Source organism: Lissotriton vulgaris, chromosome 7 (genome assembly GCF_964263255.1).
Source record: "Lissotriton vulgaris chromosome 7, aLisVul1.2, whole genome shotgun sequence".
Taxonomy (NCBI): Eukaryota; Metazoa; Chordata; class Amphibia; order Caudata; family Salamandridae; genus Lissotriton; species Lissotriton vulgaris.
In genome coordinates, this window is record NC_141695.1 from 573,011,512 (window position 1) to 573,023,853 (window position 12,342).

Genomic DNA, 12,342 nt, shown 5'->3' on the forward strand with positions numbered 1-12,342 from the left:
AAAGGCCTTCTCGATGTCCACGGACAGGACCGCTGGAGCCCCTTCCCCATCCAAGATGGCGTCCATTATTCCCACCAGGCGGCGAATATTCAGCGCCGTGCTCCTCGTGGGTATAAACCCAGCCTGATCCCTGTGCACCAGGCCCGTCATGTGTGGGGCCAGTCTGGTGGCTAGGATTCGGCTCAGGATCTTATAATCTACCGTCAGCATGGATAGCGGGCGATAGGACCTTACATCCGTTGCGTCCCTGCCAGGCTTTAGGAGCGGTACAATCAAGGCCTCTCGCATGGACCCAGGCAGTCCCCCTGCCTCATAAGCTTCCGTGTACACCACCAGAAGCCTGGGAGCCAGGCTATCGACATACTGTTGATAAAATTCAATTGGCAATCCGTCCACCACGGGCGTTTTATTACGAGCCATATGTTTGATGGCCACCCGTATTTCAGTGAGCGTGATCGGGCCGCCCAGCTCCTTCGCGTCCTCTTCGTCTAGGACCGGAAGCTGCCTCTCCCCTAGGTATTCTGCTATTTCCTGGACCTCCACTCCCAGCTGACTCTGGTATAATTCCTGGTAGTACTCCCGGAAACACTCCAACACCGCTGCCTGGGAGTACACCATCTCCCCCCGGGCATTACTAATGCTAAGGACCGGGCAGCCCCTAAGTTCCGGGTTAGCAAGTCTGGCCAAGAGGGTGCCCACCTTGTCCCTCTCTGCATGCGCTCTGACGACGTACTGCCTGTAGTCGTAACACCGCAAACGTTCTGTCTCGGTGGCGACCACTTCCTTCGCTTCCAATAACTGGGTCTGTAAGTCTGGCCTGGCCGGCCTGCGGCGTTCCAAATCCCTCAAAGACTCTTCCGCTTTCATGAGTGCATTCACCACAGTCGTACGAGCATTCGAAAACCTACCCAAACACACCCCTCTCACCACCACTTTCATTGCATCCCATTCAGTGGATCTACTCGTGGCCGTGCCTTCATTCTCGCAAAAATAGCTGACAATGCCTTGCTGGACTGCGTCGCTGAATACTGAATCCTCCAGCATCTCCGGCCGGAGCCGCCATGTTGGTATCGCTGAGCGCTCCCGCTGCCACTGAATGTGTACCAATAGGGGGTTATGATCCGAGATGGTCCTAGCCAGGTACTCCGTATGGAAAATCAACGGGGCTAGGGACCCACCGCAGAGCACCGAATCTATCCTGACATGCAGATCGTGGAGAGCCGAGTAAAAGGAATAATCCCTGGTGTCTCTGTGCTGCTCCCGCCAAACATCCAGCAACCCCCACCTGTCCTGCCAATCCTTCCTGTGCATGGCCAACCTGCGCACCGGGGAGTCTACCAGAGGGGGATGGGACCTATCCAGAGCCACATCCGTGATCGAATTAAAGTCCCCCCCTACCACTATCGGGCCCGCCAGGAAAGGCTAAGGACCCAGAGAGGCCATCAAAGTATCGAGCCTGATCAGTGTTCGGCGCATACACACAGCAGAGAACCACGTCCCTTCCATACAGCCTCCCCTCCACCGCCACGAACCGACCATCAGGGTCCACCACTTGATTCAGCACTTGAAATGGTATCCCCGCCCTCACCCAGATCAGCACCCCCCTGGCATACGCTGAGTAAGTGGTGCCGAACACCTGGCCCCGCCATCTTTTTTGCAATGCAGCGCACTCTTTTTTGGTTAGATGAGTTTCCTGTAGCATAGCAATCTGAACCCCCCTACGCACCAGGTATGCGTGTACTTTGTGGCGTTTAACCATAGTGCGCAGCCCCCGGACATTCCACGTCAGGCATTTCAAATTAGGTAATGTCCCCATACCAACCTCGAACAGTCCGATTCAAAGAACAAAGGTTCACAACCCCCCCAAAGCAGTTGCCCCCCCCCGAACACACCCTGAACAGAAAAACTCCCCAAACCCCACTCCCCAGGACAGAGCACGTGAACCCAATGTCAACCCCCATCCAAACCTTGAACCAACTTCCCAGTCTCCTACCCTGTGGTCTCCACCACAGTAGGCCTTAAGGGCCCAAGGGGGGTGAGTTACCGCCGACCCCAGCTAGCGGAGCCCGCGCCCCGCGCCTTCATCCCCTACTAAGCGCCTAGCCCCCTATCCCGGCAACCCGCCCATCCCCAACAGGATACCACCCTACCATGAAGTCTCAATCAAGTCCCAATACAGTCTCAGCCGCACAATATCCCATCAGATGTCTGGGGGGTCACCACTGGCCCCTTCGAACTCTCCGCTTCTGAGAGGTCTTCTCCTGTTCTGCTGCCTTCCCTGCCCGAATCCGTTTCTGCCAGTTCACTGTTCTGTTGCGACCCCGTGATGGCCGCCGTCGCTGCGACCGCATCCCTCTTCTCCGCCGCCATTTGAGCCTCCCGTTTCTCCCGCTGGCGCCTGTTGCGGGACCTGATGCGCTGCGATTGTCGGATCCGGGGTGGCTTAGGCTGATCTCTCCTGCTTTTATGCGACCTGTCCGTCCCCGCTCTATACGACTCCAGCCACTGCCACACTTCGTCCGGAGTCTGAAAAAAGTGCGTAGTGCCATCCAGTATGATACGCAGCTTGGCTGGGTAGAGCAAGGAATATTGGATGCCTTCCTCCAGGAGCTCTTTCTTCACCGCTAGGAACGATGCCCTGTTCTTCTGGACCGCCTGAGTGTAGCCCGGGAAGATCGTGACCTTACTGTTTTCCACCTCATATGGGCCCGACATCCTAGCCCGCTGGATGAGGAGATCCCGGTCCTTATAGTGGAGGAGCCGCACCACCATCGGTCGGGGGGGGCGGCCAAGTCCTGGCGGGCGAGCAGGCACCCGGTGGGCTCGCTCCAAGGTGAAGAAAGGAGTAAGCCCCTCCGGCGCCACCACTGTGCGGAACCAGGTCTCCATGTAGGCCACCGCATCCTCCCCCTCAATCCGTTCCGGCAGGCCTACGACCCGCACGTTGTTCCGTCTATTGCGGCCTTCGGCATCCTCCGCCCGTCGTTCCAGCGAGTCCAGTCGGGCCAATATGTCCGTGATCTTGTGTTCCGCGGTCACCACCGATGGCTTCAGATCCAGTAACAGCTGATCATGGTCCTTGACCCTATCCGCCAGCTTCGCGTGGTCCGCTCGCAATAGAATAGCCCCAGTCCCGTGGCCACTTGGGCAATGTCTTGGTGCAGCGCCTCCTTGGTCGAGGTAATCGCATCGAGTATGGCGTCCAAACGTCGGTTCAGCCGCTGCTCCTGGTCCAACTCCGGCGAGGGAATCTCGCCCATCCGAGTCGATGTCGCCGGGTCCCCCTCAGCGCGCTCCTCGGCCACCAGCCCTCTGGCCGCCGCCGCCATTTCAGGGTACTGCGTCACAGGCCCAAGAGCCCGTCCGGCTTCAGCACTCGTCGTTCAGTGCCAACTCCCCGGCACCGAGCAGGGTCAATGCCGCCGCCGATGAACCCAGGATCAACGACCAACTTGGCGAGCACTGTTCAGCCAACTCCCTCGGAAGCCTGAGGGGGGAAGGATAGATATATAGATAGCGGCCAGCGAGGGTCCCCAAGGCCTGGGCGGTGCGAGTCGCTGTCCCCTAATCTCTGGATCCGGCTCCGCTGGTCCTATTGCCTCGATCTATCGGCTGCAGGACCTCCTGCCAGTCGGCAACAACTCGGCCCAAAGCTGAAGTCCGGGGCCGCCCGACCTCCTCGCCGCCATTTTCTTCTCACTCTCGGGAACACCTCGGCCGTCGCCTCAACTCGATCTCCTCGGGGCCAGCAGTCCCCCAACGGCTCTCCGATCATGCCCGGCTGTCCCCTTACACTTCAGAGGGCAGGAGCGTCGACTTCGGGTCGCCCAGGGTGCAGATAGCAGGAGAAATAGCGGGATTCCGCGCGGAGCTGCGAGCTCACGCCGCCATCCCGATCGGCGTCCAAGCCACGCCCCCACCTTGGCAGCTATGTTGATAGCTTAGCCCCCTAGGAGTAACTGTATATTATGTGCTGATAGCTGAGAGAATGTAATAGCCTAAAATGCTGCCAGCAAATGAGCACCTGCCCTGCCAGGTGCCCCTGTTGCCCCTTACTGGGAATAAAGCCTCAAAAAAGGCACAGGCGCTCAGTTTCAGCAATAGACAGTACTTAGAAGTCCTTAATAGCAGTAGTGCTAACCTTCTGAACGTCCTTGTGTTTTACATTAATTCTTTGACCCATCTATGTGAATCTGCCTTTGTAAGATACGCATGCATATGTACTGTTCCCCTGCTATAAAAATCAACTTGGCTAATCCACTTGATAAATAATATAAATAAATTGAGTTAAAACAGAAAATAAGAAGTTTAGGTATCGGTGCTAGCATTAGGGCTTGGGCAAGTCACCTGAGTATTTTTGACTATATGTTGTTTTCATTTTTTCTCATGACTTCATCAGAGAATAGAGGAGGGTTCATTAATGGACTCCACAGTGCTATGATCAATTGTCCAACAGCACTTGTGATTATGGATTACTTGTAAAGATCAATAATAACAGCAGGTGCATACTATCGAGATATTTTAAGATTATATGTAATTAAGTGCCACACTGAGACTTCAGTGATAATGTGGATTCTTTTGTAAAGTCATGATTACATCATTTCCATCTCTTTTCCATTTTCAGCCAATGATGTTCCAGGACAAAGTTCGCCCTCGCATCCTCTTGTCCTGAATGGTAAGGCAATCCACTGGGCAGAACTCTTCATATAGCTCTTTGGGGATGGAATGATGAGCATGGCTTGTTTTGAAAGACCAACTGAGACAAAGTAAATTTGTTGGGGTGGGGAGTGCAGTGTTTCTTTTTCTGAAATAAAATACTCTGCAACATCAGTGCAAAGGTAGGGTATGAGGGGAAACAAATCTTTTACATCTACTGACTGAATTGTTTTCCACAATGTCGAAACAAAAAACCCGGTAAAAACCCTGACTTTCCAGTTGACTAAATTGTGTGATCCTGGGCGATTGTGTTAATTTTACTTTCCCTCCTTTTCCTTCATATTCAAATACAAGAGGACTTCGAGATTCATGACTTAAAATGTGCGCTGTACAAAACTGCTTGTGTGTCTCATATGATAAACTATAATGATCATGTATGGTAGCAACCTCAGGCACCCAAAGGGTGCACATTTTAAGTAACTTGCCTCTTACAGCCTGTTTCATCACTCTCCCGTTTTGCGAGCCCCTAATAGCGATTCATAGCGAATCGCTATTAAGGACTCGCAAATCGGGATTCATGTAGAAATTGCATAAAGAAATGCGATTCCTACATATTCCTTATTTGCGATTAGCAAATTGCTAATCGCAAATAAGGAATAACTCGCCATTCATTCCTATGGGCCAAAAGGCCCATAGGAATGAATGGGGAGTATTCCTTATTTGCGATTAGCAATTTGCTAATCGCAAATTAGATAGCGATTTGAAGGGTGCCAGGGGTGTCCAAAGGACACCCTGTAGCACCTCTCAAATGAAATTTTACACAGGTGTTGCATACACACATGTCCAAAGGACATGTGTGTGTGTAACATGCAACTCAGAAAAATGCATTTAAATGCATTTTTCGGAGTTTTCGCAATTTACCACGAGGTCTGACCTCGCGGTTAATTGCGGCCAGAAATTTTCATCATTCTCCCGTTTTGCCAGCCCCTAATAGCGATTCATAGCGAATCGCTATTGAGGACTCGCAAAACGGGATTCATGTAGAAATTGCATAAAGAAATGCGATTCCTACATATTCCTTATTTGCGATTAGCAAATTGCTAATCGCAAATAAGGAATAACTCGCCATTCATTCCTATGGGCCAAAAGGCCCATAGGAATGAATGGGGAGTATTCCTTATTCCTTATTTGCGATTAGCAATTTGCTAATCGCAAATTAGATAGCGATTTGAAGGGTGCCAGGGGTGTCCAAAGGACACCCTGTAGCACCTCTCAAATGAAATTTTACACAGGTGTTGCATACACACATGTCCAAAGGACATGTGTGTGTGTAACATGCAACTCAGAAAAATGCATTTAAATGCATTTTTCTGAGTTTTCGCAATTTACCACTAGGTCTGACCTCGCGGTTAATTGCGGCCAGAAAATTGGATGATGAATTGCATTTAAGGAATCTCAAATAGAGATTCCTTAAATGTAATTCCTCGCAAAATTGCGAGATCGCAATGGGCGATTTTTGCATTTGGGATGCTGAATCCCAAATGCAAAAATCGCACTCGCAAAGGGCCAGATTCTCAGAATCTGGAACTTTGCGAGCGCAATTTTGTTTGATGAATCGGGCGGTTAGTTCACAATCGGCATTGTTGCCAGGATGGTAGGAAAGCCTGAATGTTTTTTAATTCATGTTTGAAAACTCTCACCTTTTAAAAAAATACTTCTCAATGAGCTGATAGAACCAACTTTACTAAGGTGAAAGGTTATTTATGTTAATGAAATACACTTTTTGAATTTTTAAGAGACTTTATCATATTGTTTCACGCTTGCTGCAAGATGTCTTTATAAATGAAGGTGTTCCTAAAGCAGTTCAGGACTCCCTAGTTATTAACTCTCGTTAGCTGCAATTAACATTTAAATAAACGCTTGCCAGAGTTCCACACCTAAAGGTCAGGATGGCAGCATGCATCCCACGGGCCATACTTTGAGTATCAATGTGATAGACTGAACAATGGCATACTAAGGATCAGTCACAAAATGGATGGATGACCTATCATTCCTAAATGCCATCTTTTTTACAAGGCTAGTTTCTTGGCCCTTATTATATCGCAAGTGAATGTGCAATTAGTGTGATTGCCACGTTTCTTTGATATATTTGTTGGGTCCTCACTCACAGGTCACTCACAGGTCCCACCTGTGGCCTGCTTCATCATCAGGCCCACCCCCATCTAACGTAAGGTGAGCGGGTGAGCTCTACGCATTTGTATTGACTGTGCTTGCTGTTAATTACATTGTTTTGCGCGTTAGCCAATAGCGCTCCGCCCTGCTCCCCCCTCCGCCTCCATTTTGTTTGTTTTTGTGCTCCTCGTGTGCCCGACCCGCCTCCCAGCTGAGACGCCCTCCCACTGACTTCTTATAGCGCTCCTCGCTCCTAGACGCTGTGACTCGCTCCTCCTGACGGTCCGAGTGGTCGCTCCCAGTGTCCCTGGCAGACACGTGGTATCGTAGCGCTGCTTTGCTAAAGATTGACTTATTTCAACTGCATTAAATCTCGCCTGCTTGTGTAACGCTTTGCCTCCTTAGCGCTGCTTTGCCAAAGATTGACTTATTTCAGCTGCATTCAATTTCGCCTGCCTGTGTAACGCTTTGCCTCCTTAGCGCTCGAAGTATTGACTGTGCTTGCTGTTAATTACATTGTTTTGCACGTTAGCCAATAGCGCTCCGCCCTGCTCCCCCCTCCGCCTCCATTTTGTTTGTTTTTGTGCTCCTCGTGTGCCCGACCCGCCTCCCAGCTGAGACGCCCTCCCACTGACTTCTTATAGCGCTCCTCGGCTCCTAGACGCTGTGACTCGCTCCTCCTGACGGTCCGAGTGGTCGCTCCCAGTGTCCCTGGCAGACACGTGGTATCGTAGCGCTGCTTTGCTAAAGATTGACTTATTTCAACTGCATTCAATCTCGCCTGCTTGTGTAACGCTTTGCCTCCTTAGCGCTGCTTTGCCAAAGATTGACTTATTTCAGCTGCATTCAATTTCGCCTGCCTGTGTAACGCTTTGCCTCCTTAGCGCTCGAAGTATTGACTGTGCTTGCTGTTAATTACATTGTTTTGCGCGTTAGCCAATAGCGCTCCGCCCTGCTCCCCCCTCCGCCTCCATTTTGTTTGTTTTTGTGCTCCTCGTGTGCCCGACCCGCCTCCCAGCTGAGACGCCCTCGCCCCTCCCCCTCCACTATCCATATATGACAGGAGTTCCCGCGTGCAGCGTTTACGCGCAGCGGTCGCGCCCAATTCGCGCCGAAGGTGCGCCAAAGGTAAGCCCGTCTACGCCCGTCCGCGCCTGGACCGCGCCCAGCGCCAGACCCCCTGTCCCCCGTCCCTCCCAGCCCCCCGCCTTACCTACGATGCCGCAACCCTCCTAGCCCTTAACCCCGGCCGCGCTCCCAACTGCGTCCAAGCCGTCCCTGGACAAACCCATGGACCTTTCTCCTGCCTCTCCTGCAAATTCAGCGGCACCGACAACATCTCCGCCACGACCACACCACAGATTCCCGACCCCAACCACCTACAGTGCATCCTTCTCAACACCCGATCAGTCCACAGGCACGCCATTGACCTATGGAATCTACTAGACACCATTTCTCCGGACATCGCCTTCCTTACTGAAACATGGATGAACGCTTCCTCAGCCCCAGACATCACCATTGCCATCCCGGAAGGCTATAAGATCACTCGCAAGGACCGTACCGGCCACACAGGAGGAGGAATTGCCATCGTCCATAAGAACTCCATCCGAATCTCAACCAGCTCTGACGCGAACCTCGCCAACTCCGAACACCTTCACTTCCAGATCCACATCGACCCCAAGACCACACTCAGAGGCACCCTCCTATACAGACCACCAGGACCCCGCGCAAAATTTAGTGAAGTCATCACGGACTTCATCACTCCTCACGCGCTCCCCTCCAAAGACTACATCCTTCTGGGAGACCTCAACTTTCACCTCGAAAAGATCAACGACCACAACACCGCCACCCTCGTGGACAACCTCGCCAACCTCGGACTTAAACAACTAGTCACTTCCCCCACCCACATCGCAGGTCACACACTCGACCCCATCTTCACATCCAGCAACCATGTCTCCTTCAGCCACACTACGGACCTCCTCTGGACCGACCACAGCTGCGTTCACTTCACCTACAACAAGCCGAAAACCATCAACCACTCCCAACCTACCCTGCAAAGAAACTGGAACAAAATCACCACGGACCAAATCTCCGCATCGCTCCTTCGTAACTCCCCAGCCCTCTCTTCTAACGCCAACGAAGCCGCCGCCAACCTCACCCTTTGGTTATCCAACACCGCCGACACCTTAGCACCACTGAAAAAACGTCAAAGCAAACCTGGCAGCAAGAAAGCCTCATGGTTCAACGATGATCTCAAGAAGTCCAAGAAACTCTGCCGCTCCCTTGAAAAGGCCTGGAAAAAAGACCCAACCACCAGCACCAAGGACGCCTTCAAAAGCGCCACCCGCACTCACCACCAACTGATCCGAAAAGCCAAGAAAACAGCATTCAAGGATCGACTTGACAACAACGCCCACAACAGCAAGGAACTTTTCAACATCGTCAAGGAATTCTCCAATCCCTCGGCCAACTCCAACGACATCACCCCCTCTCAAATCCTCTGTGACTCCCTAGCCTCTTTTTTCCACAACAAGATTGCAGACATCCGCAACAGCTTTGACAACCAACCCGGAAACCAACCCACCCCACCATCTGCTGACCATCTTCCCCTCGTGAACACCCTTAACGCCTGGAACCCAATCTCCACTGAGGACACCATCCGCCTGATGAATTCCATCCACTCAGGATCCCCCACAGACCCATGCCCTCACCACATCTTCAACAAAGCAGACTCTTTCATAGCACCGCACCTCCGAGATGTCATCAACTGCTCCTTCAACTCCGCTACCTTCCCAGAAGACTGGAAACACGCTGAACTCACCGCCCTTCTGAAAAAACCAACAGCGGACCCCACCGAACTCAAAAATTACCGCCCCATCTCTCTTCTTCCATTCCCGGCCAAAGTCATCGAGAAAGCCGTCAACAACCAGCTCGCCGCCTTCCTCGAAGCCAACAAATCCCTCGACCCCTCTCAATCTGGATTCCGAGCAAAACACAGCACTGAGACCGCCCTCATCGCAGCAACAGACGACATTCGAACTCTACTGGACAATGGAGACACAGTCGCCCTCATCCTCCTCGACCTCTCTGCAGCATTCGATACAGTCTGCCACAGCACCCTTCTACAGCGCCTCAGAAACATCGGAATACAAGAAAAAGCATTGAATGGATCACCTCCTTCCTCTCCGGAAGAACACAGAGAGTCCGCCTCCCACCATTCAAGTCCGAGGCCACTGAAGTCATCTGTGGCGTACCACAAGGATCCTCACTCAGTCCCACCCTCTTCAACGTATACATGAGCCCCCTCGCGGCCATCGCACGCCAACACAACCTCAACATCATCTCCTACGCGGATGACACCCAACTGATCTTATCACTCACCAAAGACCCCAACACCGCTAAAACTAACCTACACGAAGGAATGAAAGAAGTTGCCGAATGGATGAAACAAAGCCGTCTGAAACTGAACTCAGACAAAACAGAAGTCCTCATCTTAGGTACATCCCCCTCTGCTTGGGACGACTCCTGGTGGCCGGAAGCCCTCGGAAAAGCACCCATCCCGACAGACCACGCACGGAACCTTGGCGTCATCCTGGATTCTTCACTCTCAATGAACAGACAAGTTTACGCCGTATCCTCTTCCTGCTTCAACATTCTTCGCATGCTCAGAAAAACATTTCGCTGGATCCCCCCCGAAACAAGGAAAACAGTCACCCACGCTCTGGTCACGAGCCGACTGGACTACGGAAACACCCTCTACGCAGGTACCACCGCTAAACTCCAGAAGAAACTCCAACGAATCCAAAACGCCTCAGCCAGGCTCATACTAGACATCCCACGCAACGAACACATCTCTGGTCACCTTAAAGACCTCCACTGGCTACCCGTCAATAAGAGGATCACCTTCCGACTGCTTACCCACGCACACAAATCACTCTACGACATCGGACCAGATTGCCTCAACTCTCGACTGTCCTTCTACACCCCCTCCCGCCAACTACGTTCTTCCAGCCAAGCCCTCGCCACTGTACCTCGCATCAACAAGACCACCATGGGAGGCAGATCCTTTTCATACCTGGCTGCTAAAACATGGAACTCACTCCCCGCTTACCTTCGCCTCACCCAGAACCACCTAGCGTTCAGAAAGCAGCTTAAAACGTGGATATTTGACAAATAATCCTCCTCCCATTCCTAAGCGCCTTGAAACCCTCTGGGTATGTAGTGCGCTATACAAATTTTATGACTTGACTTGACTTGACTAAGTGGAGCTCTTAATAGTGGGATTGTGAGTGAGTTAAAATTACTTCATGGATCCTAAATTACTTTTATTAAAAAGGGTGCTCAAGCAAGTGCTGTACACTGTCATTTTATTCTTAAATTTTTATTTGATTTATTTTGATTTTCCTTATGTCTTATGTGCTTTTTAATTGTGAACTTGCTTGAAATTCATAATCAGGAGACGCATTAAGTGGTGACTAACACGTGTTTGCATGCTTTGCTGCACATAATAGGGATATTGTGCCAAAGTCCTAAGACATTCTAATTGCCAAGTCTCAAAAATCCATGTTTGGGATATATTTTCTCTTTCTAACCAAGACCATTTCGGGGAAAGATCCCTAATTATTGTCAGGATCGTTGCGTGCAAGCTTTACTGAATCTGTATGAATGCATATAGATAGGTTGTAATTAGCACCCACCAGTTGCGGCCCATGCAATTAAGAGCGGTGAGGCCAGTGTGTGGGTCACTTCGACAGGTGACGACAAGGGAACATTAATTATTTATTTAATTTGCCCTTGTCGTTGTCTGTCGAAATCCCTCCCACCCACTCCCACCGCCCCACCACTCTTACCTGCACGTTCCATGTCTGGCAACCAGACCACGTAGGGTCTGAACATATTATATTTGGTCCTGAAGAAAGCAGATTGACCCACTGGGCATTTAAACGGCTGAAACATGTTGTCTTTCTGATGTTAAGGGCAATCATACCCTTGTGACATCCCACTGTTATTAACCTTGCACAAGGACCATTTTTAACAAAAGTCATTTAGGATCCAGGAGGCAATTGTAACTCACTCCCCATCCCTTGTTTGTACTTCTAAGCGCCCCTCTTTCAAACGTTTAGAGCCCACCCGCTCACATGAAATGATGTGGGTTCGATGATGAAGCAGTCCGCAGGTGGGAGCTGTGGGTGAGAACCCAACAAATACCTCCAAGAAATGTGTTGATCACACAAATTTACCTGTGTGTACATCACACATTCACTTGAGATATAATTAGGGCCACATAACTAGCCTTGTGAAAAGATGGGATTAAAGAGAGATAGGTCAACCCTCAATTGTGTAGTTTTTCAATATAGTCTGGGAGGCTGGGGGTTCCACCTTATAAAACCATCTCATTTCCTCTTAATGTTGATGTATTCTAAGGATCAGGGCAGAATGAGTGAGAGAAAACGACCAGTCTATAAATCTTTTTTAAATGTGAGGAATTCTTGTTCTAACACTAAATCGTAGCCC

General features: G+C 50.8%; 1 protein-coding gene across 2 annotated transcripts in view; it reads left to right on the forward strand.

Annotated features, from left to right (window-relative positions):
- Positions 1-12,342, forward strand: part of LOC147702042 (uncharacterized) — a 374,952-nt gene that overhangs the window by 336,987 nt on the left and 25,623 nt on the right. For both annotated transcript variants that reach the window (XM_086930660.1, XM_086930661.1), the window contains exon 7: positions 4,625-4,675. In XM_086930660.1, the coding sequence (XP_086786786.1) occupies positions 4,625-4,675 (51 nt within the window). The remainder of the gene's footprint in view (positions 1-4,624; positions 4,676-12,342) is intronic.